Source organism: Cannabis sativa, chromosome 4 (assembly GCF_029168945.1).
Source record: "Cannabis sativa cultivar Pink pepper isolate KNU-18-1 chromosome 4, ASM2916894v1, whole genome shotgun sequence".
NCBI lineage: Eukaryota > Viridiplantae > Streptophyta > Magnoliopsida > Rosales > Cannabaceae > Cannabis > Cannabis sativa.
Genome location: NC_083604.1, coordinates 39,375,330 through 39,399,319, shown reverse-complemented (window position 1 = coordinate 39,399,319; position 23,990 = coordinate 39,375,330). Strand labels below are relative to the sequence as shown.

Genomic DNA, 23,990 nt, shown 5'->3' with positions numbered 1-23,990 from the left:
TATAGTTCCTCTTCTTAATCTTAGGATTTACTTGATTGTCTTCCAATGTTCTTCTCCTGGATTAATCTGATACCTACTCATTACTCCCACTCAACAGCAAGTGTCTGGTCTAAGGCATACAAAAGCATATCTAAGACCTCTCACTGTTGATATAAGAAATTCTTTCATGGCTTTATCTTTTCTGGAATAGTTAAGACTTTTCCTTAGATAAAATCTATACCTAAGAAGTTGTGAAGCTTCTATAGATTGCCATTAGAAAGAAAATGCTTCAGCATCTTACTAAAGTAAGTTGCTTGCATTAGAGTAAGTAATTACCAGGTATACCACAAGCCATAGGTTTAGATAAACTCAAACCTATAATACTAGGAACAGGAAGTTTTGTTAAGTCCATTGAATAGACTTATTAACTAAAATTTCCTTTTATGTCCTTGTAATAGAAAATTTTAGGTTACTCCATGTGAATGGATTAAACTATAGTTCTATTGGCTTTCTTCTTAGTTTCTTATCTTGACAATCCATTACTTGTTTAAACTCACAATGGATTTTAATCACTAGTGTCTCCCAAGTCATAAGAAGGTGAGTTCCTAGAAACTCTCCCACTACGACAAGGCACCGTGAATTATGTCTAAGAAAACTAAATGGTATTGATCTCTTCGGTTGTGACAAGACAACAGAGGCAGTGGGATCATCATATGTTATATAAGATGATAGAACACTTTTAGAATCAAGAATTAAATATCTCCTTTATTTGCTACTTGTTTTTCAGACTTAGTCATTTTCTTAGAAAAGTAGTATTTGTTTGAACAAACACTTTCTTATCTATTGACAATGGGATGGTCCACCCCTAATCACTTAGAATAGCTAACAAACCATGGTTAACAGTTCTAGCTTTTCTTAAGATTTTGATTAGGTCATCCATGAATCTAGTAATGATTTACATTAAGTACCCAACCATTACATCATTCTGAAATTGTATTACCATAGAAGGATTTAGGCAACGACTAGTAACTAATCATCAATATGCAACTCGAAATTTCTGGGGAGGTAAGTTTGGATATAATTCAAAAATCAATTTAATGATCTTTGAACTGCATATCTACTAACTATTTCTCCACCCCTATCAGTTCGCAAGATCTTTAACCGCTTACCTTAATGGTATTAACCATTGCTAGAAATTAATGAAATTTTTAAACATTTCAAATTTCTTTGCATAAGGTATAATCTAGAGTTATCGTTTTAAGAATACAACGAAAAACTCATATCCACCCCTGAATGTACATCCATCTGCGAATGAGATGAACTACTTTTAGTGGATATAGGCATATTAACTCTTTGCAGAGATTGATCTTGTCAAATCCACTATGAACAAGATACAAATGCCATAGATTAAAAAATGGTAAAGGTCTATTGATGACATAGGTTTAGTTACATCAAAGAGTTCTTAGAATACTGCAAGTGGATCCTGGTCACAGAATACCTAACTCATATTCCATACAGTTTAATCCATTAATAGAAGATAGATATTAAACACTTGAGAAAGTGTAACTGTATTGTATCTGGAATTAGAAATATAAGAAAATTTCTGTTTGGATTCTAAAATTAAAGTCAAAGACTTAAATTCAACCAAATATAATGAGTAATTCTTTCTTGGACCACCACTACTAATACAAACTCTAAGTCAGATTTGCCCATACAAGTAGGAGATTTCTAAGATTGAGGATTTATATCAATTGGGAATAGAATTTCGGGATTATAATCATATGCGTCATTTAATTTCTTAAGAGAAAATATAATGACATGAAATGATTTATAGACCATTCATCCAATGATATGTTTTTAAAGCTAATTCGAAATGAATAAGCTAAGAGGAATTAGGATAATTTCGTTTATAAATAAGAATCCAACGATGCTTCGATTAGCGAAAGACAAAGTAATCTTATTTATGTAATCTTCTTGTTTCATATTGTAAAAATACTAGTCTAAGGTGTCATCAATTGATGAACAACTAGATGTTGCATATACAATATTTATCTTTCGAGATCTTACACTATTATGTATGTCTAATGGTGAAAATCCATTAGGAATTTATCTCATTAGAAAAACAAACATGTTAGACCAACAATGAAGATTCGAAATTAAACTACAACTTAATAACAGAAAATAACATGGTTCAATATAAATTCATACACAATTCGTAAATTATAAACATATAGCAAGTAGGAATGACTAGTGAAAATACTAAAACATACAATCCTATATAATTTCCAAGGTTTTCAACAAACCGATACAAAGGTCCCTAAGAGGCGAGAGTCAAAGCATCATTTATTGAATAGAGTTGTCAGCTCATCTAAAATAGAAACCATTCTAGCAACCTTTTATTCGATCAAAATAAGAATCCAACGTTGTCCCGGTAGGCGAGAGTCAAGGTTATTCTCATTTTATGAGCTTCCACCATTGTTTCATGTTTTATGAGTTTATCTCTAAGTAGTCACCGTAGGGGAGAGTCTAAATAGAGACGAAAACTCACAAAACACTTATCAAAAGAAATCTTACGTTGTTAAATGCGTTCAACGAATAACCATCCATAGGGGGACGAAGTCTAGCGTCTCGAGGTTATATTGAAAACATTTAACTTTTGTAAGACCAACAATGGAGATCGAATATCTTAATAATAATCTAGCTCATTATTTAAAGTGAGTTGTATTTTCTTTGATTCTCTTTATTTAATCTATTTATTTTAAATATATATTTATTTAAAATTTCCAATTTAGAATGAAAAATTCTAAATATAAATTTTAATTTAATATTTATAAATTTTACTTAGATGGATATGAAAATAAAATGAATTATTTCCATCTTAGTAATAATTTCCAATAAATATTTAGAAAAATATTCAATTTAAGTTGTTACAAAATTAATTTAAATTAATTTACAACTCAAATTTTATTTTCTATAAATATATATATTGCATTTCGAAAAATTAAAGTATTTAAGAATACAATTTTCGAAAATGCATGTTAAAATAAAAAAAAAATTAATCCTGGAAAAATTATTCTAATTTAATGTTGGCCCAAAATTAATTAATAAAATTAATTTACAACAAAAAATATAATTTTCCTATTTAATTAAATATATAAGAAAAATTTCAAATATATAAGTATGATGATGAAAATCAACTTAAATATTAATTTTATATTTAATTAAATACACTAGAAAAATACTTCAAGCAAAAATATCATCTATCTAGATTTTCCTTTGACTAATTAATTCAATTTCTAATAATATACTTTAATTCAATTTATTTTAAATTAATCAATAAATGAAAAAATCATTGATTTAAGTTGATCCAAGAATTAATTAAAATAAATAATTAATTTACAACATAATCTATTTTTCAAGATAAAATTCGAAATTCTAGCATTTAAGAAATGCAATTTTGGAAAATTGATTAATAAAATAAAGAAAAATATATTTTGAAAATTATTTAAATTTAGTTGAAAAAATAAATTTCAACTAAAAATAATTTTCTATTTAATTAAATGTCATGAAAAAGAAATATTTAAGTATGATGATAAAAATCAACTTAGATATTCAATTTTCAAATTAATTAAATGTATTGAATTCAAGAAATAAATAATTAAGTGTAGAGAAGGCTTAATTATTAGTCTCTAGTTTAATACTAGGAAAAATATACTTAAAACAAATTGTACCAAAATTAATTATATAAATAATTAATTTCACAATGTATAATATTTTCCTATTTAATATTAGAAATAATAAGTAGTCTAGAAATAACTATCTAGAAAATATTTTATTTGACTAAGTATCTTTTCCACAAAATTTGAAAAAATATCTAATCTAAGTTGTATTAGAAAAAATCTAGAACTTAAATATTTTTTTCAAATTTAAATTTAATTAAATATCAAAAATTAAGTTGTAACCACTTAATTTGAAAATATTCCATTTTAAGTTAATAATTGAAAAGATATTAACTTAAAAAATATCTAAAGAATCTTAATAACCAATGCCTAAAATTCCTCAACTTAATTTTGAAATTTGAAATTCAAAAGATATTCAGATTTAAGTTGGTTAGTTGTAGATAACTAAATATCAACTTAAATAAGAATATTTAATGAAAAATTTAAATTAAGTTCCAGAAAGAATCTAGATGGTTATAATTCTATATTTAATTAAATACAAGAAAATACATATAGTTTAGCTTAGAATAAAAAATTCTTTAAACTATAATTTTCTTAAATTAATTTCAAAATAAATGAAATTAATTATGTTGCTAATCAATTTTATTAGGTTAAACTAGTGTAATTAACCTAGTACAGTTGTTCAAATCGTGCAAATGGGCCTTCACAATTGGGGTGGTTCATGTGAGGGGGTGCCGGGTTCGCATGTCGTACCCACTTCTATGGCTCCCAACTCTCACACAAGGCCCAAAAGAGAGGAATTTAACCTTAATAAGAACAACTGTTATTAATTGAATAAGTCCAATAACTAAATGGGCCTAAATAAATTCTATCAAGAACTATGATAATTTATTTTAGCAACAACAACCTATATGTATATATAATCAAATTAAACACATAGGCTCACACAGGCACACTTTGGATGGGTCCTATCATGTTGCTAGGTCATACACAGATGAAAGAAGATTGTAAATATACTGTTACAAATTATTAACTTGACCAAGTGGAGCCATCGAATCATTAGATCTGCAAAAAGTAACCATGGCTATTTGCAATCAAGTAATAATAGGTTTTGAAAACTTACAAACAAGCTAAAACACATACTCCTGCAACAAGGTTAGCTGGATAGTTGGATGTAGGATTTATTTAATTTTAAATTAAATAATTAATTTCGAAATAATTAATTAATTAAAAAATAATTTTTCAAAATTTTTTTTAAAAAAAATTGAATCATTCAAAATTTAAAAAAAAATTTAAATTTAAAATTAAACCTACAATTTTGAAAAATTAGGTTTCAACCAACCTAAATATCATTTCAAAATTTGCTAACTACTTTTAAAATTTAAATGTTATTTTATAAATAAAAATTAAATAAAAATTAGAAAAGATAAGTTAAATATCTTTTCCAGATTTTAAATTTAATTTAAATAAATAAAATAACAAAATTTAAAAGTTAGCAAAATATCTTACATCTATTTAAAATTACATGATTATAATTATCTTATTTTAAATTTAAATAAGGTCAAAATATTTAAAAAAGATTTAATTTGAAAAATATATATAAAATCTGACCTTAAATATAAAATTAAGATAAGATATAATCAAATTTAAAAATAAGATAAATTTTTAAGCAAGAAGATAGATACTAATTCTATTCAAATTCAAATTACACTAATATCTTGAATTAAATTTAAAAAATATTAAATTAATTCAAAATGATAATTAGAATTGAATTAGGAATAGTAATAGTATAAATACAAAACTATACAAAAAATCGGAAGTTAATTCCATGAAAAAGCATGAAAAATCGAAGAAAAACGAAAAAATTGTGAACTGTACGGACAGTTTTCGCGATCGCAGGAAAATTCCAAAGACAGCCTCCGTTTTTTTCGAATCTTCAAAAATTCATAACTAATTCAAATAAAATCGAAATTGAGTTCTGTAAAAGGCTAACTTGCTTAATTTTTTCCATACTATCCAATAAAAATAATTCCAGAAACAAAATCGCAATTATTTTTCACGAAAATTTACAAACATCAATCAATCATCAAATAACACTCAATACAACATGATACCATCCAAAAATCATACAAACAATCGTTTTAAAGTCCAAATTTCTTGTAAGTAAATCAATTACCATGGCTCTGAGGCCAGTTGTTGGAATTTATTTTACCAGGATCTTAGATGTACTCACAAGTATGTTTATTAACATCCTAAATAAGAACTTTCTAAAACGATAAATTAAACACATATAAAGTTTAAGAAACCTTACATTGGGTGCAGCGGAATAATATGACTCCTTCCGTTCAGATATCTAGCCCTTGATTCCTTTCTGTAGCAGAGCATTATCAATATCTGAACCTGGATCTCTTTCTCTGAATCTTTGATGCTTAAACTCCTTTGCTGATGATCTTTCTTCATGATCTTCCTCACTATGATTGAGGTATTGCTTGATGTGTGTGGGCACTACTCTAATCACTAAGGTAATTTCGAAATTCAAAGGAAGAATAAAGAGAGAGAGTGGCGGCTAGAGAAGAGAGAGAGGAGGCTCAGGTTTTTTTGATTCAGAAAGTGTAATTTTCCTGAAGCCTTCACTATCTATTTATAGCATTCCACTAGGGTTAGATTTGAATTATATGGCATTAAAATAATGAAAAAATCAACTTAAAATACCTACAATAGGTGGCCGGCCATACACTTAGTGGATTGGGCCTTGCTTTTTGCAATTTTGCAATTTTAACACCTTTTGTATCTGATTTTCTCAAAAATGCCAATTTCCTAATTCAACCATTTAAATGCCAATTCTAACTATTTAATAACTATAAATAATTATTAAATAATATTGTCATTTATCATATTTATTAATTGAACCATACAAAGTATAATAATTAACAAATATGCCCCTATAAATTCTTTCTTTACAATTTCGCCCTTACTTAGTGAAAAATTCACAAATAGACATAGTCTAATTTGAGAATTATAATTGATTAATCAAAACCAATTACATGAGTCTTACAAGCAATATTATCTCAACTAGTGGGGGGACCATGGGTCTATATAACCGAGCTTCCAATAAGTAGATCAAGAATTTAGCACTAAAATTCACTAACTTATTAATTCTTCGTTGAATCCACGCATAGAACTTAGAATTGCACTCTCAGTATATAGAATGCTCTATATGTTCCACCATATAGACACATCATTAGTTATCCATTGTTATAATCCTAATGTGATCAATGATCCTCTATATGAATGATCTACACAGTAAAGGGATTAGATTACCGTAACACCCTACAATGTATTTATTCCTTAAAACACTTGACCCCGTATAAATGATATTTCAGCTTATGTGAAATGAGATCTCCACCATTTATTTTCGTTTGGTCAAGCTCGAAGGAGACCATCCTTTGCTTACTATTCGCCAGATAGAAGCTATAGATTCCTTATTTATGCTAGCGCTCCCACTCAATTGCACTACCGTGTTCCCAAAATGTACGTATCACCCTGACCTAAAAGTAGGCTTAACTAACAATTCAAGGAACACGAATAGCCTTTCAAGATTGAGCCTAATCATAATAGGATTAAGATCATTTGATCTAGGATCAACTTGGCGATGTTGACTTGAGTAGATTCTACGGTAAGTTTAATTAAATCTAAGTCAAAGTTCAATATCGGTCCCTTCCGATGCATACTCCATGCATCCAACCTGAGCCTTACTTTAACCAATGTTCTGGAAAGAACATAGTATTTCTCCAAATACAAGTAAACTCTTGTTGTAGATTATCATATCAGTAAAACCCTGTGTCTGATAAATCTAGGAAACTTTATTCACATAGTCATGTTTACTTTCCAATGTGTTGACGGCACAATAAACAGGATCAAGTATGTGAAAAGGGTTTCAGATGAATCTATACATTATGTACATATAATCATGAAATAAATCATGTGAACCATGCAACATTAAATGTTATTTCTGATCTATATTAATAAGTAAATCTGATTATATTGAAATGAGTTTTATTTAGGGCATAAAACCCAACAGCTTCAAATGCACAAAATGTTGGTGATGCTGCAAGCCAAACTTACAGAGGGGGATTCCAAAGAGAATGCTCCAGCTGAGCCTGACATAAAGAGAAAAGGGCTAAACCCACCGATGTTGAACCCTCTACTCCTAAAAAGGACAAAGAAAAAGAGAAGGTGAATGATCCCCAACAAAAAATTGCCCCAGATTCTCCTAGAAATAGTGTGAACATAGCCAATCCACCTTTGTGGAGAAAGAAGGCCACTGATGCCTTTGGGCTCAGACGCCCTTATGCTCCACGATGTAGAGTTGTGCAAAACGATAGGCCGGACGCTCAGGTGCAAAGGCCTACTGCTAGGGGATGGAAAAAATGCCCTTGTGATTCAGTTAATTAAGATGATAGGGTAGAAGAAATCTCTCCTAAGGATAACTGGTCTACTGTTGACATTCGCAGACACCTCGATGTCAAACGAGAAAAAAGAAAAGGAGAAAAGGCAAGGCCTCGTGGAAATGATTTACGGAACCACATCAATGATAGGATCAGTGAACGTGAGCTTCCAGAAAGCAACACAAATGTTTGGAAGAATAGATAGTCGCCCTAACAAAACTTGTGCGGAAAGAGAGTGGAGCAATCTCTGATAATGAGGATGAGGATCTGAAACCCTGCATCAAACAGATATTAGAGGCTCCATTACTTGAAAATTTTAAGATGTCGCAGATGGAATTGTACGAAGGCAGGGCGGACCCTAGGTCCCATCTATCCAAGTATAATCATTTAATGCAAGTAGCTAAAGTTAGTGATGACGCCAAGTGCCTTTTTGCTAACGTTAACCAAATCTACCAAGGATTTGTGAAAAATGTTTCCTTCTGGATCAATCCACGTGGCAGTGCCAGACTCCAAGTTGTCAACGATAATGCTCGTAATGTCTTTGACGACGAGCTCAAAGACGGTCAGATCTTTGTGGTCCCACAAAACTTCATGATGGTTAAGAAAGCCAGCGCCCAAGGGTTCAAGTGGATTGTTGTTAAGACTAACGACAATGCCATGAGAAACCCTCTAGCTGGTAAGGTCTCGGCCATGAGGGCTATGCTTGATTATGTTTTGGCCAATGCTTTCCAAACATTGAGGGAGCAAGGAATATATACAATAGAGCATAAAATGCTACAACTGCCAATTGATAATGTAAATAATCACAACATGAAGTTGTTTAGAGGGAAATGGTGTCTAGATTTATTCTACTAAAACTTAGCATGAACTTTAGTTTTTTTTTTTAATTATAATTTGAACAATGTTGTAAGTTGATACTATTAAATTTTGTATTTTTTGTTTCTTTTAATATACCTATCGGCACCATCGTACTCATGTCGTATCGTTCCAAAATTAAAACCAACATTTTTTAAACTTCTGTACCTCATCGTACCATTGTCGGGACCCATCGTACTTAATCGTACACTTACAAAATTAAATAAAATAAGTTTTAACATGAGAACCACCATACCACATTCGAGACATTATCATCCCTAATCATACCATTTCAAACATAAATAAAGTTAGTAATTAAATGTGTAATGTCATACCACTATCGCAAGATTATCCGAGCACCATAGTCCTATTTTAAACATAAACAAAACAAGTATTAAATGGGTACCATCGTACCACTATCAAGACACTATCCAACCACTATCGTCTCATTTCAAATATAAATAAAACAAATCTTAATGGTACCATAGTACCACTATCAAGAGTTTATCAGACCACCATCGTACCTAATCTTTTATTAAAATCACAATAGTAAACTAATTGCTAATTAAACACATAACAGTAGCATTCCTAACATACAACAACACAATGAAAATAAGTTCGATGGTAAATTTTTAATCTCGGTACTTGCAAGACTTTCTGTTGTGCCCTTTTACCACCACACTTGCTACAATTTTGTTGTAGCACAATATTTTGCCATTAGAAGAAGTTCAATTTTTCTTCATTCATCTAAATTTTTGCTCTTCGGTCGACAGGTTTCTTCTCAACAGGCACTCCAACTGTGATGTTCTTAATGTCTTCGGGTAATTCTCAATCATCCTCATCACTAAATAGCATAAATGTTCCCTACATATGTGCTTCTCTAATATTCACATGTGCAATGTTGAGCGCATAGTGCATACGTGCTAATATTTTGTTCTTGAATTGCAGCGCATGCATGAGGACAGACAATCTTCATAATTTGGAATAGGTCGCAAGAGCATGTTCATTCCTTCAAGTCCACTACACCACCCTCTCAAGTGATCCTCTAAGGTGAACATTGAACGTGTAAAGTCCACATGTGTCGATGGTCAAGTACCGAGATTTCTCAAGCTGCACCAAGTCTACCTTCATATCTAATGATAGAGTCTCCGTACACTTGTCAATTGTTTCATTTCTTTTAGCAAATCACTCTTGAACTTTGAAGGAATTCAATAGAAACAGTAATCAAGAAGGCTCTTGAGTCCTTAGTTATGTTGTTGAAGCTTTCAGCTTAGTTGCTTGTCATTACGATGTAACAGTCCCTTAGAAAGTACGACCGAGCCCACCTTTCAAATCCAATGCCCTCAAGATATATTGCAATGCCAACATTCATTGTTTTTATCTTCTCAAATTCTCTTTGATACTCTATTTTTGAATATAAGTACGCACAAGTGTAAATATGATTCGTAAAGACGTCAGTCTTGAACTTGTTGGCCACACTCATAATAATATGGTGGGAGCATGCATTGTGGTGTGTATCAGGGAACACGAGCTCCAAAGCATGAACAATGATTTGATGCCTATTTGATACGAAGGCTAATTTTCCAACATCACCAATTGCTTCATTCAATTTCCTCATAAAATAGGTTCAAGAGTCGTGATTCTCACTATCAACTATCGCGAAAGCAATAGGGAAAATGTGGTTGTTTGAATCCAATACCACTGCACACATCATGTGCCCAACATACAAAGTCTTTAGAAATGAGCCATCAATGCATACAACAGGTCAAAAAAACCTAAATTCATACCTACAAGGACACAACAAAAAAATAATAATACTTGAAGCGACCATTCTCTAGCAAAAAAAATTATAATGGTAATTGGATCTTTCAATTGTAGCATGTGCAAGTAACCAAGTAATTTTGAATATGTAGATTCAGGTGTACCCCAAACTATATGTAGTGTCTTCTTTCTGTACCTCCAAGATTCTTCATAACTCATTTGGATCTCACAATCTTTCTTCATATCTTTTCTTATATCAGAGGCCAAATGATTCGTGTCGTCACTTTCGAATTTATCCTTAATTAGGTGGGCAATTATCAAAGGTGTTGCTTGATAATTAACTTTTCTTCGAACATCAAGAAAGCACGTGTGTAAGTTTTTAAATGCAGTTACCTCAAACATATCAAAAAGTATGTTATTCTTCCCTCTTGATATTCACCCTCAATTTGGATTCTTGCATGTAATGTACCAAACAAAAATACTGAACTTCTTAATGATGAAGTCGAACTATTTCTTCATTGTATACAAGCCAACAACCATCTTAAAATGCTCCTTGTCTTTGAAAAAACTTTCCTAAATATAACTCCCCACTTGGTGTGCCACCCATAGATGTCTAATGACTATTATCCTCAATGTCTTCTCTCGTAAACATTATTTTCTTAAAATTTACTCTAACTTGTCAAAGAAGAGAATGGATCAATAAATCCTCTAGCATCACTATTTCCTCTAGCATCACCAGTTCTATCTGGACGACTAGTACTAGTACCATGTGTTCAACAATCTTCTCTATAGGGTATTCTTCTACGTGTTTTTTGCCTAGGTATTTGGTACGATAGTGGAGTCAAGTTCAAAGCTGCAACAAGGATCTTAATCTCTTGGATGTCTCTTACATCATCATTGCTATCAAAATAAGGTTTAGGGTTATGACCATCACCAAACTCATCATAAAAGGGCATTTGTGCTACATGGTTAACTGTCAGCATGATAGTGTTTGATTTAGGTAACACATCAACTAGCAACGCCTCAAGTTTATTTCTAGAACATAAGTCTCAATTTTACTACGAGTATCCGTAATAGTACTTGGTGGAGAACTATGATCGATACAAACATTATTTTTCACCAAAGTCACAAAAAGGAAAAAAAAAAAATCATCTCGCTTCTATGAAAAGTATTGAAAAATATAAACTTAGACATTTATTATTGTTTATAACTTCAGGCCGATACATTAAATATTTTCATATACTTGTAATTCACTTCTAATTTCAAGTCATATTACATTTTGTCAACCTCCAACTTTGAGTATAAAAGTTCAACCAATTGTAAGTAAGTTATGTTTTTATCAATCTCTAATGTCAAATTTTCTATTTTCTTGAAAACCTAATATCTACTCTCACGCTCCCAAACATCATTATACATTAAGAATGCGAACACAATTGACCCTATCATCAGAAAAAATAAATAAATAAGATAACACAATTAAAAAAGCTACAAAAAGTCTACAATAATTGTTGAAAATGAATAATATCGGACATATATCAAACACAATGGGGTTGTCATCGTACTCAAAGAATAAAATTTCAAAATAATAGAATATTGGGCTATCGGACAACAATCGGACCATATCGTACTTAATAGTCTAAGACTAAATATTAAAAACATTGGGCTAGTATCAGGCCCCAATCGTACACCCAACAAGACATCATCCCTAAAATGTACACCCATAACCAATCATGTTCTTATCGTCCCCCCATCGGATACCGTCAAGACATTATCTAGCATCTACATCAAAAAAATCGTCGCCCCTATCGTCCCCTATTGGACGGCCATCGGGACATTATCTCTACACCCAAAAACCATCGGGCCTCTGTCGTCTCCCTATCATGCATAATTGAAAAAAACTAGAAGAAAAACGCAAAAAATTTTAAAAATTTAGGACAAACCCACGATTCACACTATAAATTAAAAAAACAAACAAAAAAATTCACGTACCCATTTTTTACATCAATGGTTCTCCTCAGTTTGGTGTCTACCTCGTACCACCTTGCTTGGTGCAGCAAAAATCTTTACTTTTTAGCAAGATTTAAGTGTCAATTAGTTAGGAAGAATGAAAAAATGAATGGGATTAGTGTGGGGGTGCTGTGAGAAAATTGAAAGAAGCAAAAGGAAAGAGAAAATGATATTATGTTATGGGATGTGTATTTTGGGACAAAACCTAAAAAATAGCTTACATTACTTATGGTGTTAAACATGGGTTTTAGTTCACATTTTTAGCCTTATGTAAGCATGGAAAATCAAACTTTCCTTTTATTATGAGTGGATTAATTTGGATCTAAGCTTTACATTTATGCATGGTAACCTAAATTTCTTTTTTATTTTTTGACTTTAAACTATTTTAATTTAAATGATTTTTTAACTAGGCACCTTGTCGATTACATCTATTGAGGAGCCTGAATCGTGTGAAAAGAACTTCTTGAACATATCATCACGTGTAACGAAAAGAAAGGTAATATATATAAATATATATAACTAATTAAGATTTTTGTTCCCTGAACTTTGATATGTATTAAATTATGCCCCGAACCTTTCAGACCGCTAAAATTTTTTCTTAAACTATTGAGATTGTTGCATTCAAGGATTTCTATCTAATTCCGTTCGATTTTACTAACATGATGATTGTCCATAAATCGTGCTCCACGAATTTTAATATCTACCAAATCGTGTCCCTTACATACCAAATTGCCTAAACTTTCATTCACATCATACTTCTGTTAGTAAAATTGGACAAAAATTTTTGAATCTAAGTGTTGAAGGGCCGAATTGCAAGAATAATCCGGTCGGAACAACCATAGATTGAATAAGACACAAAATTATGCTTGGCATGTAGCTTGAGCCAATTGCCCAAGTGATTTGAACAGCATATAATACATAATTAGTATACACATTCATTATGTATTAATATTCTTTACTTCAATAATCAAAGTCTTTTATGATAATATTGTTACTTCAATATATAATGGCAATTTGAGATACGATTTTATAAGTAAAAACTGAGCTGAATCTATATCAAGAATGTACCTAAATCACAAACCAGGTCTCTTATTGACAAGCTACATTAGACCAATGAAAGTTTGGCATAAATCATAACATACTATTGCTAGATAAGACCTTGTGATTGTACAGAAATTCACTAGATAAAATATAGCCTAAACAAGTATAAGCCTGCCTTTTAACTGCATTTCCATACTGATTTTAGTGCGAAGAAGAAACCAATTTATCCTTTTATTAAATCATAAACAAAGAGAAAAGATTGCTTGAAACTCTTGTGATGACAATAGTGTTGGTGTCAATTATAAAACGAATCAGGCTGGAGAAAATGATTACAAAAGGCGAAGTCAGATGTCAAATGAAAAAAATACAATTCCAAAACAAAGTAAACTGGCCTGTTAACATCACTTCGATGCAAGTTTTAATAGAGCAAACAGTTTATTCTTACCAGGAAATGGAACTATGTGAGCACTTGAAAAACATTGTTCTAAGCATTTCCCTCGGTGCTTACATAAATTTCCTGTATGGTCTACCATTATCTTCATCTTGCATATGAAATTCTTTGACGATACCCTTGTAGACAAAGATTGGGATGGCAATGCCAAACAATCCAATAATGGCAAAGTTGCGACGTGTCCAACGGAAGTTGTGCTCGAGAGTCTCTCTTGCAGCCCCCCACTCTTCTATGAACTTGTTCTTGTTTGCCTCCATACCTCCCCCCATTCTGGCAGTCCTCCTGTGAGTTTTAAGAGCATGTTAATACTTAAGAAACAATGTTTTAAATGAATTCAACTTTTACTTATTTCTTAAGAAAACATATGTTTATTATTTCTAGAAACTCTTAAACATATATTCCCAATCCCATGCTTAACATCTCTGCAATAATATTTAGTTCACAATACACTTTACCAAATATACATTATCAATATCAAACATACAATTAATAACCCTTCAAACCAAGGAAAAAACAGACTGTATTAGCTTCCACAGAAAACTAATCAACATTTGACATCAAAGTTCATTGCTGCATAAAAACTTTTCACCATGATGATAGTTTCATAAAATAAGATCAAAATATATAAGTGAGATGTAATACTCATGTCCAGCCCCAAGAGGTAAAGGCTAGTTCTTGATAAGGCCATGGAATATGAGATTGCCCACGACAGAGGAGGTCCAAAAATTGAAAAGGCCATCAATGTCTTTAAGCTTTAACTTGCAAACATAAAAGAAATATGCTTCCCGAAAAAAGTAAGAAGGAGGATTCATTGCAATTTCCTAAAATGTTAACCACCACACAAGTAAACAGATACCAAACTAATAAGACTTCAGCTAAATTAAATGAACATTGTTCAAGTTGGTGATATTGTTGGATGGTCTTATATTTACTTTCTTTTTAGAAATTCATAAACAAACAAGATGTACACAGGAAGTGTATTAGCACAAGCCAGATACAGAGAGGAAAATCCTCTATCCAAAAAGAACTAATGACTTTGAAGCTAAAGCCATTTTCTTATGCACAGGAGCAATTGAAGAAAGAATGTCTTCTAAGATACTACCCGAATCATATATAGAAGAAACCCCACTGGTAAGCTTGTTAACAAAATTCAAGCAATTTGACTCTAAGGAGAAAGAATCAAAGTTGAACTGATGGGCAAGAGAAGTCCAAAATAGATTGCTAGAGTTTCAGCAGTAGATGCTGGATAGGAGAAAGTCAGGAACATAGAACCCGCCATTGAAATGGACCAATTTTGATCTCAAACTATAGCACCTAAACCACACGAACCATTTGCAGAATCTATAGCAGGCGACGCTGGGCAGTAGGCACTTCCAAGAGGCTCACTATAGACTGGAAAAAACCAATTTAAAGAGAAGGAAAAAAAAATGAAAGAATTGGAAAGTCTCAGCTTTCATTGTTCATCTTGAAATTGTTTCCTCATTAAATAAATCGAAATAGCGTATCTTGCCCAACCCAGCCCAGGAAGGTAATCACAGAGCCAAAAAAAATTGATATATACACGAAAACCTAACCCTAAAGAAAATGAAAACAAACAGTGAAAAATCAGGGCAAAGGGGCTCTAATAGAAAAGAGAAACTAAAGAAAACGAGTTATCTACATTCATCATCCAGCCAATTTTCAACTTAAAAATGTAAAGAAATAGAAATGATCACAAATATCTGGATGAACCATCAGACTCATCATAGTTCATAACACAATTATTTCTCCATACACAATATAAGATGAAGCAGAAAATGAAAACACGCAATTAGTTAAGAAATTGGAAAAGAACGTACTGTTAAATTCTTGCGAAATCCTCAGATCCGAACAACAATGGAGATTGGTCCTTCCCAGCGTATGTCTTCGTGACTTCGTCTCCAAAACTTTACATTACAATGCTGCAAAAAAATATTTAAAAATATATAAATTTATCAAATAGTTTTTTATTTTTATTTTTGGTTTATAGCAATAGAGGTCCAATCTTTCTCAAAATTATCACTTATATGATCAAATTTTATTTTGTGTCACTGAAGTCCAAAATTTGTTTTACATTATTCCTTTCAGTTTGAAAATGATTTTAAGAAGCAGAACACCCAATAAAAAGCTAACATTATTAATTGAGAACATTTATAAATTGCTTTGGATTATATATTTTTGGAAAATTCTATTTGCACTCGCAAAAGACGACCTTTAGTCTGCGAAGACTAGAGTTTCACGCTTGAGACTGCAGCTTAAATAGACTTTGGTTATTTCTGGAAGCTTTATGTGATTGGCTCATCAAATGAGCATGGCTCTCACACAAGGTTTATCCTCTTAACTCTAGAAGGATACCTCACTCATTATTCTTTACGGTTTGAATTCACTGCAACAAATAATGAACTGGAGTACGAGGCACTCCTAGCATGACTTCGATTAGTATAGCCATCAAAGCTGAAACACTTGAGATTTTCAGCTTGTTGTCAATCAAGTCCTAAGTGAGTACCAAGCTCGAGGGCTTAAACTAGTTACATACTTGAGCAAAGCTAAGGATCTCTTAGCCCAGCTAAAGTAATACTCAATTCGAAAAGTTCGTGAGAACAAAATACCAATAGAAATTCTCTAGCTAAATTAGCTAGCACAATGGATTCTAACACCCTCAGTGTCGTTCTTGTAGAATACCTTACTCCTAACATATATGAAAACCCAGAGACCATCCTCATGGTAGACGATACTGTTGGAAATTATTTTACCAGGATCTTAGATCTACTCACAAGTATGTTGATTAACACCCTAAATATGAACTTTCTAAAACGATGAAATAAACACATATAAAGTTTAAGAAACCTTACATTGGGTGCAGCGGAATTAAATGTCTCATTCCGTTCAGATATCTAGCCCTTGATTCCTTTCTGTAGCAGAGCATTATCAATATCTGAACCTGGATCTCTTTCTCTGAATCTTTAGTGCTGAAACTCCTCCTTGCTGAAAGTCTTTCTTCACGATCTTCCTCACTATGATTGAGGTATTACTTGCTGTGTGTGGGCACTACTCTAACACTAAGTATTTCGAAATTCAAGAGGGAAGAGAGAGAACAAGTGGCGGCTAAAGATAGGGAGAGAGAAAGGCTCAGATTTTTCTCTGAAAGGAAAAAGTAGAAAATTTAAGTGTTAATTTCCTGAAGCCTTCACTATCTATTTATAACATTCCACTAGGGTTAGGTCTGAATTATTTGGCATTTAAAATAATGAAAATATCAGAGGGAAAACCCTACAAAAGTGGCCGGCCATGCATAGTGGATTTGGGCCTCACTTTTTGCAATTTTGCAGTTTTATCTTTTCTGCATCTGATTTTCTCAAAAACGCCAATTTTCAAATTCAACCATTTAAATGTCAATTCTAACTATTTAATAACTATAAATAATTATTAAATAATATTGTCATTTATCATATTTATTAATTGAACCATACAAAGTATCATAATTAACAAATATGCCCCTAAAACTCTTTCTTTACAATTTCGCCCTTACTTAGTGAAAAATTCACAAATAGACATAGTCTAATTTGAGAATTATAATTGATTAATCAAAACCAATTATATGAGTCTTACAAGCAATATTACCTCAACTAGTGCGGGGACCATGGGTCTATATAACCGAGCTTCCAATAAGTAGATCAAGAATTTATTACTAAAATTCACTAACTTATTAATTCTTCGTTGAATCCACACATAGAACTTAGAATTGCACTCTCAGTATATAGAATGCTCTATATGTTCCACCATATAGACACATCATTAGTTATCCATTGTTATAATCCTAATTTGATCAATGATCCTCTATATGAATGATATACACTGTAAAGGGATTAGATTACCGTTACACCCTACAATGTATTTAATCCTTAAAACACTTAACCCCGTATAAATGATATTTCAGCTTATGTGAAATGAGATCTCCACCATTTATTTTCGTTTGGTCAAGCTTGAAGGAGATCATCCTTTACTTACTATTCGCCAGATAGAAGCTATAACTTCCATGTTTATGTTAGCGCTCCCACTCAATTGCACTACCGTGTTCCCAAAATGTACGTATCACCCTGACCTAAAAGTAGGCTTAACTAACAAATCAAAGAACACGAATAGCCTCTTGAGATTGAGCCTAATCATAACAGGATTAAGATCATTTGATCTAGGATCAACTAGGCGATATTGACTTGAATAGATAGTACGGTAAGTTTAATAAATCTAAGTCAAAGTTCAATATCGGTCCCTTGCGATGCATACTCCATGCATCCAACCTGAGCTTTACTTTAACCAATGCTCTGGAAAGAACATAACACTTCTCCAAATGCAAGTAAACTCTGTTGTAGATTATCATATCAGTAAAACCCTGTGTCTGATAAATCTAGGAAACTTTATTCACATAGTCATGTTTACTTTCCAATATGTTGACAACACAATAAACAAGATCAAGTATGTGAAAAGAGTTTCAGATGAATTTATACATTATGTACATATAATCATGAAATAAATCATGTGAACCATGCAACATTAAATGTTATTTCTGATCTATATTAATAAGTAAATCTGATTATATTGATATGAGTTTTATTTAGGGCATAAAACCCAACAGATACACCATCATGGATAACTCTAATAGTAGAATATCTTGAGCAAGGTACTCTTCCAACAGATAGGATTGTAGCCAAAAAATTGATGAGAAAAGTAACCTACTTTATCATCATAGATAGAGTAATGTACATGAGAAATGCCTCTTCTGAGGTGTGTCATACCTGAGGAAGCTAAGTTTCTCATGATTGAAGTACATGAGGGCTTTTGTGGCAACCACGCTGGGGGCAAAGCCTTTCTAAGAAAATTCTGAGACAGGGATATTACTGGGCGGTTGTGATCAAAGATTCAATGGACTATGTGAGGAAGTGTGAAAAGTGCCAGAGATCTTTAAAAATCCCTAGAGTTGCCCCAAACAAGCTCAAAAACATGCAAATCCCATGTCCATTTGCGGTATGGGGCATTGATCTCATAGTCTCTATGCGTAAGGGAAAAGGAGGTGTCCAATACGCGGTGGTAGCAATGGATTATTTCACTAAGTGGGCAGAAGCGGAACTATTAACTACCATCACTTCGAAAGAAAGTTCTAGACTTTGTTGTTAAGAGCATCATTTTCTACTTCGGACTACCTTAAAAAATAGTGTTAGACAATGGAACACAGTTCGACAATGACTTGTTCACTGAAATCTGTTCTAGACATGGGATCATAAGGAGTTTTTCAGCAGTTACGTACCCTCAAGCCAATGTCCAGGTCGAGGCTGCCAACCAAACTCTCAAAGATACCTTATAAAATCGTCTGGAGTAGGCAAAGGAAAATTGGCCTGAAGAATTATTATAAGGGATGTGGTCATATTGCACCACTGAGTAAACAGTCACGGGTCACACCCCATTTGCCTTATCCCTTGGATATGAGGCTATGTTTCCAATGAAACTTACTCAACCCTCGCATAGGAGACTCACCTATGATCAAAATGTCAATCATCAATTAATGATTGAGTCCTTAGATGAGATGAATGAGATCAGGGAGAAATTTGAACTCCACAAGATTAATTTCTTTATGTCATGTATAAACCCTAAAGTTTTTATATTAAAATTCTCTTAATTTTCTCAACGATTTTATACATATAATCATCAATAAAAAAAGAAAAAAAAAAAGAGAGAGAGGGAGAATTTCAAAATGATTAAAACTCCTAAAATTTTAAGATTCAATAACGAAAAATTTAACATATAATAATTACGAAATTAATATGCAATTAGACATAATTAACTTATGCATATATTAATTGTTACACAAATTATAGGTCCTAAAGCATATACCAAACTATACATTTGTGATGAGACAATATGTATTTACTATTTATAGAGTTAGAGAGTGGACTTACCTACATAACTCTAGTTAGACTGGGTCTGCTCATCAAAGGCTTCAATTAACTAAAAAAGCCTACAACTAGATTATGCACATGCTAAGTCCATTAACCATTGATTACTACTAATAATATGAAATAATATAGTAAAGAACTATCCAATCAACTCATATTTTTATTAAAACCAATAAAAATGAATGTAAGGCCAAATAAAAAAAACGTCTAGCATATAACTAAATTAATTACTACCATTAGATTAAAATAAAAGGCTACAAAAACGCTCTCATTTGTGAGAGCAAAAGTGATTCTCTGGCCTAAAAAGTTCCTATATAAATATATAATATATAATTACTATTTATTATTTTTGTTAACTTTTTGAAAAAATATGGATTCAAAAAGTAACTTTTAAAATTAAAACAAATTAGTAATCGGCCAAAATAAAAGGTTAAAAAAATATATCTACTCTTTCTTTAACCTATTTATAAAAGGAAAATTATAGTAAATGGCCTCAAATTATAAGACTATGTTAGTTTATGTCCTCTTTTCAAAAAAATATAGCAAATGACCCTAAATCATAAGACTATATTAGTAAATGTCCTTATTTCAATTTTTTATTTTTTTTAGAATTAGAAGCAAATTATTTAAATATTATGGTATATCTATATTAGTTTTGTTAAAATCTTTTTTATTTTAAAGTTATGTCAATTTTTTTAATTTTTTATGAGTTGTTTTGGGTTGTTGGTATATAGATTTTGTTGTACGGTATATTTCTATTTTGTTGTATGGTATATTATTATTCTTAGATGATATTTATTTTTTATTATGATATGTATAATAGTGTTATATAATTTTATTAGCATAATAAAAATAATTTAATATATGTATATAATTTTATTGCCATGCTACATATATTTAATTATTATTTTTATATTTTTTGATTGTATGATTATTTATTTTAAATAATATTTAATTAGTTTTTATTTTATTATATACAATGGTCATGGTATATATATTTTAATTGTGGTATATAATTTGGTTAGTATAGTATACATACATATATATATATATATGTATTAGTAATCTATATTTTTTTATTATTATTATTATTTGTATATATGTTTTGGTGTATGGTATATGTATTTTTTGTTATACGGTTTATATAATTTTTTTAAATAATATTTAATTTTTATTTTCTATTGTACTTTTGTTGACATGATATATAATTTTATTAGCATCCTATATATTTTTATTTTTATTTTTTGTTATTATTATATATTTTTATTGTAAGGTATATATTTTATGTTATATGGTATATAAGTTTTATTGTGTAGTATATCATTTTATTTTAGATAATGCATGTTTAGTTTTTATTTTAGTATACATAAATGTGATATATAATTTTGTTAATATGATATATATAATTGTTTTTTTAATAATATTATATTATTTGGTTTTATTTTTTATTGTAGGTATATACGTTTTATTGTATGGTATATGATTTTTGTTGTCTATAATATATTATTTATATTTAATATAATATTTAGTTTTTATTTTATTGTATATAAATTTTTTGGTATGTATTCATATTTTAATGGTGATATATATAATTTTGTTAGCATGATATATATATTTTTTGAGTATTAATTTAGTATTGTTATAATTTCTTTGTGGTATATAATTTTATTACTACGGTATATTAATTTTCTGTACTACGATATATCTAATACTGCTGTATATATTTAAATGATCTAATATATTTATTTATTTTTGTTACAATATAATAATATGCAATACTAAAAAAATTATGTAACTTAATTTTGTTATTATATATATATTTTTTTAAAAAATATGTGATAAATCTATTTTTATAATTTTTATTAGCTAATTTATTAGATTTGGCCATTTTTTTTAATTTTTTTAAAAAGTGGACATTTACTAACTTAGCTACCAAATTTTAATTCTAAAAAATAATGAGTCAAAAGTGTATTATTGATAATCGGCTAAAATATAGCGTTTTTCTTTTTTTTTTTTGAAAAGGGCTAAAATATAGCGTTTAAAATAGTCTAAATTCATACAAATAAATATATTATATTTCTTCATATATAATTTTGACTAAGTTTAAAATTTATAAATTTTAGAAATAAAGAGTCCAAATTGATAGTAAATCATAGCAAATAATTCAAATAATATATCTATTTATTTCAATTTTAATAAAACACAAATTTAAAAATAGTTTTTCAATAAAATAATTAATATTTTTGCCCTTGAACTTTCGGCACTATTTAATTTTGTCTCTTAAAATATACGGCTTATTAAAATTTTTCCTAAAATATCACAGTTACATAATTATGTCCCTTTTTTTAGGTTCCATTTATTTTACCGTTAAAAATTAGTATTTTTATTCCCTAAACTTTGATTAATACCAAATTTTACCCCATTTTATAAAATTACTTTTAAAAATTATAATATTCTATTTTTTTAAGGCAATTATAATATTCTATTAATTCTAAAAAAAATAATAAAAAATATTAAAAAGTCTAACAAAAATATTAATTTTACTTTAAAAAACTTAAATTATTCCTAAAATAATATTTTTCAACTTTATTTTATTTATAAACACGTTTTTTAAAAAAGGAAACCAAAATTATTGAAAATCTAATAAATAATTTAAATAAACTAAGATTTTTTGAAGAAGAAATCAAACTTATTTATATTTATAAACTCATATCTTAACAAATAAAGGAAAATAATTAAAAATTCAATAAAAATATAAAATTATTTTTTAAAAAAAGTTATAAATTAAACTAAAAAAAATATTATGTATACTTAAAATAATTTACATTTTTTGAGAAAAATAAAATATACTCAAGTTTGTTCCCGTAAAATTTAGTTTTTACAAAAATTAAAAAACTATTGTACCGTTTGATAACACTTTTTTTAATCAGTTTTTCTGTTTTTAAAAGTGCAAAAGTGAAAATATTTTTTAAAAACATGTTCTATAAAACTGTTTTTACTTTTCAATTTTATAATTAGAAATCAAAATTTTAAAAACAAAAAAAAATCACTTTCAATATTTTTTTAAACAGTTTTTTTTCTTAATCAATCTTTTGGATTACAACCAAACCCGGACCCAAATCCCCTTCTCACGGCCTTGGCGATGAACCCGGCTTCTGACCCGAACCCGAATCCAACCCCGGATCTTGACCCGACTTAAATAAAATCAAAAAATGAAAATGAATTTTACAGAACACATTTTTGTTTTTTGTTTTTAAAATTGAAAAACAAAAGTGGTTACAGAACGCATTTTTGTTTTTTAAAAATAAATTTTTTAAAAACAAAAATTTTACTTTCATTTTGTGATTAAAAAATTAGAAAACAAAAGTGTTACCAAACGGCACCTATATTTTTCAATATCTAAATGAATTTTTTAATAAAAAATAAATAATTTTATAATTGCTTAATTAGTTTCAAGATTTAATTTATTTTTCAATTTTTTTAATCATTTAAAATGATTTTTTCTTAAGATCTAAATTAATTTTGTAAGATTTACTAAAAAAATATTAAATCTTTCTCATTTTATTTTGAGGGGTACGATTTAAGTTGTCAAAGTTTAAATGATAAAATTGCTAATTTACAAATACATGTAAGCATTTAAACGAAATAATAGGACATAACCTAAAGGACTAAATTTTTATAAATGTAAAGTTCAGGGAAATTCTAAACAAGTCGTATATTTTAAGAGACAAAATCAGTATTGTCGAAAATTTAAAATACAAAATTACTAATTATTAATAATATAAAATCCAACAAATAATCG

General features: G+C 29.8%; 2 protein-coding genes across 2 annotated transcripts; one reads left to right on the top strand and one right to left on the bottom strand.

The window, feature by feature from the left end:
• Nucleotides 1-7,755: 7,755 nt before the first annotated feature.
• On the top strand, nt 7,756-8,962 carry LOC115713473 (11S globulin seed storage protein 1-like). Its single transcript, XM_030641956.1, has 3 exons — nt 7,756-7,895; nt 8,174-8,294; nt 8,396-8,962. Exons 1-3 carry the CDS (start codon nt 7,756-7,758, stop codon nt 8,960-8,962), a joined length of 828 nt encoding a protein of 275 aa, XP_030497816.1.
• Nucleotides 8,963-13,986: 5,024 nt separating this feature from the next.
• On the bottom strand, nt 13,987-16,214 carry LOC115715158 (uncharacterized). Its single transcript, XM_030643979.2, has 2 exons — nt 16,061-16,214; nt 13,987-14,504 (listed from the first exon to the last, which is right to left on the bottom strand). The coding sequence occupies exon 2, from the start codon at nt 14,489-14,491 to the stop codon at nt 14,276-14,278; it is 216 nt and encodes a 71-aa protein (XP_030499839.1). The 5' UTR covers nt 14,492-14,504; nt 16,061-16,214; the 3' UTR covers nt 13,987-14,275.
• Nucleotides 16,215-23,990: the final 7,776 nt, after the last annotated feature.

What these genes read in the sequence shown, in the direction of transcription:
- LOC115713473 (XM_030641956.1), top strand. Translation starts at nt 7,756, where the DNA reads ATGTTGGTGATGCTGCAAGCCAAACTTACAGAGGGGGATTCCAAAGAG. An exon ending in AGGACAAAGAAAAAGAGAAG is followed by an intron (nt 7,896 to 8,173) that starts GTGAATGATCCC and finishes TGACATTCGCAG; the next exon opens with ACACCTCGATGTCAAACGAG. An exon ending in TTCCAGAAAGCAACACAAAT is followed by an intron (nt 8,295 to 8,395) that starts GTTTGGAAGAAT and finishes TGCATCAAACAG; the next exon opens with ATATTAGAGGCTCCATTACT.
- LOC115715158 (XM_030643979.2), bottom strand. Translation starts at nt 14,491, where the DNA reads ATGGGGGGAGGTATGGAGGCAAACAAGAACAAGTTCATAGAAGAGTGG.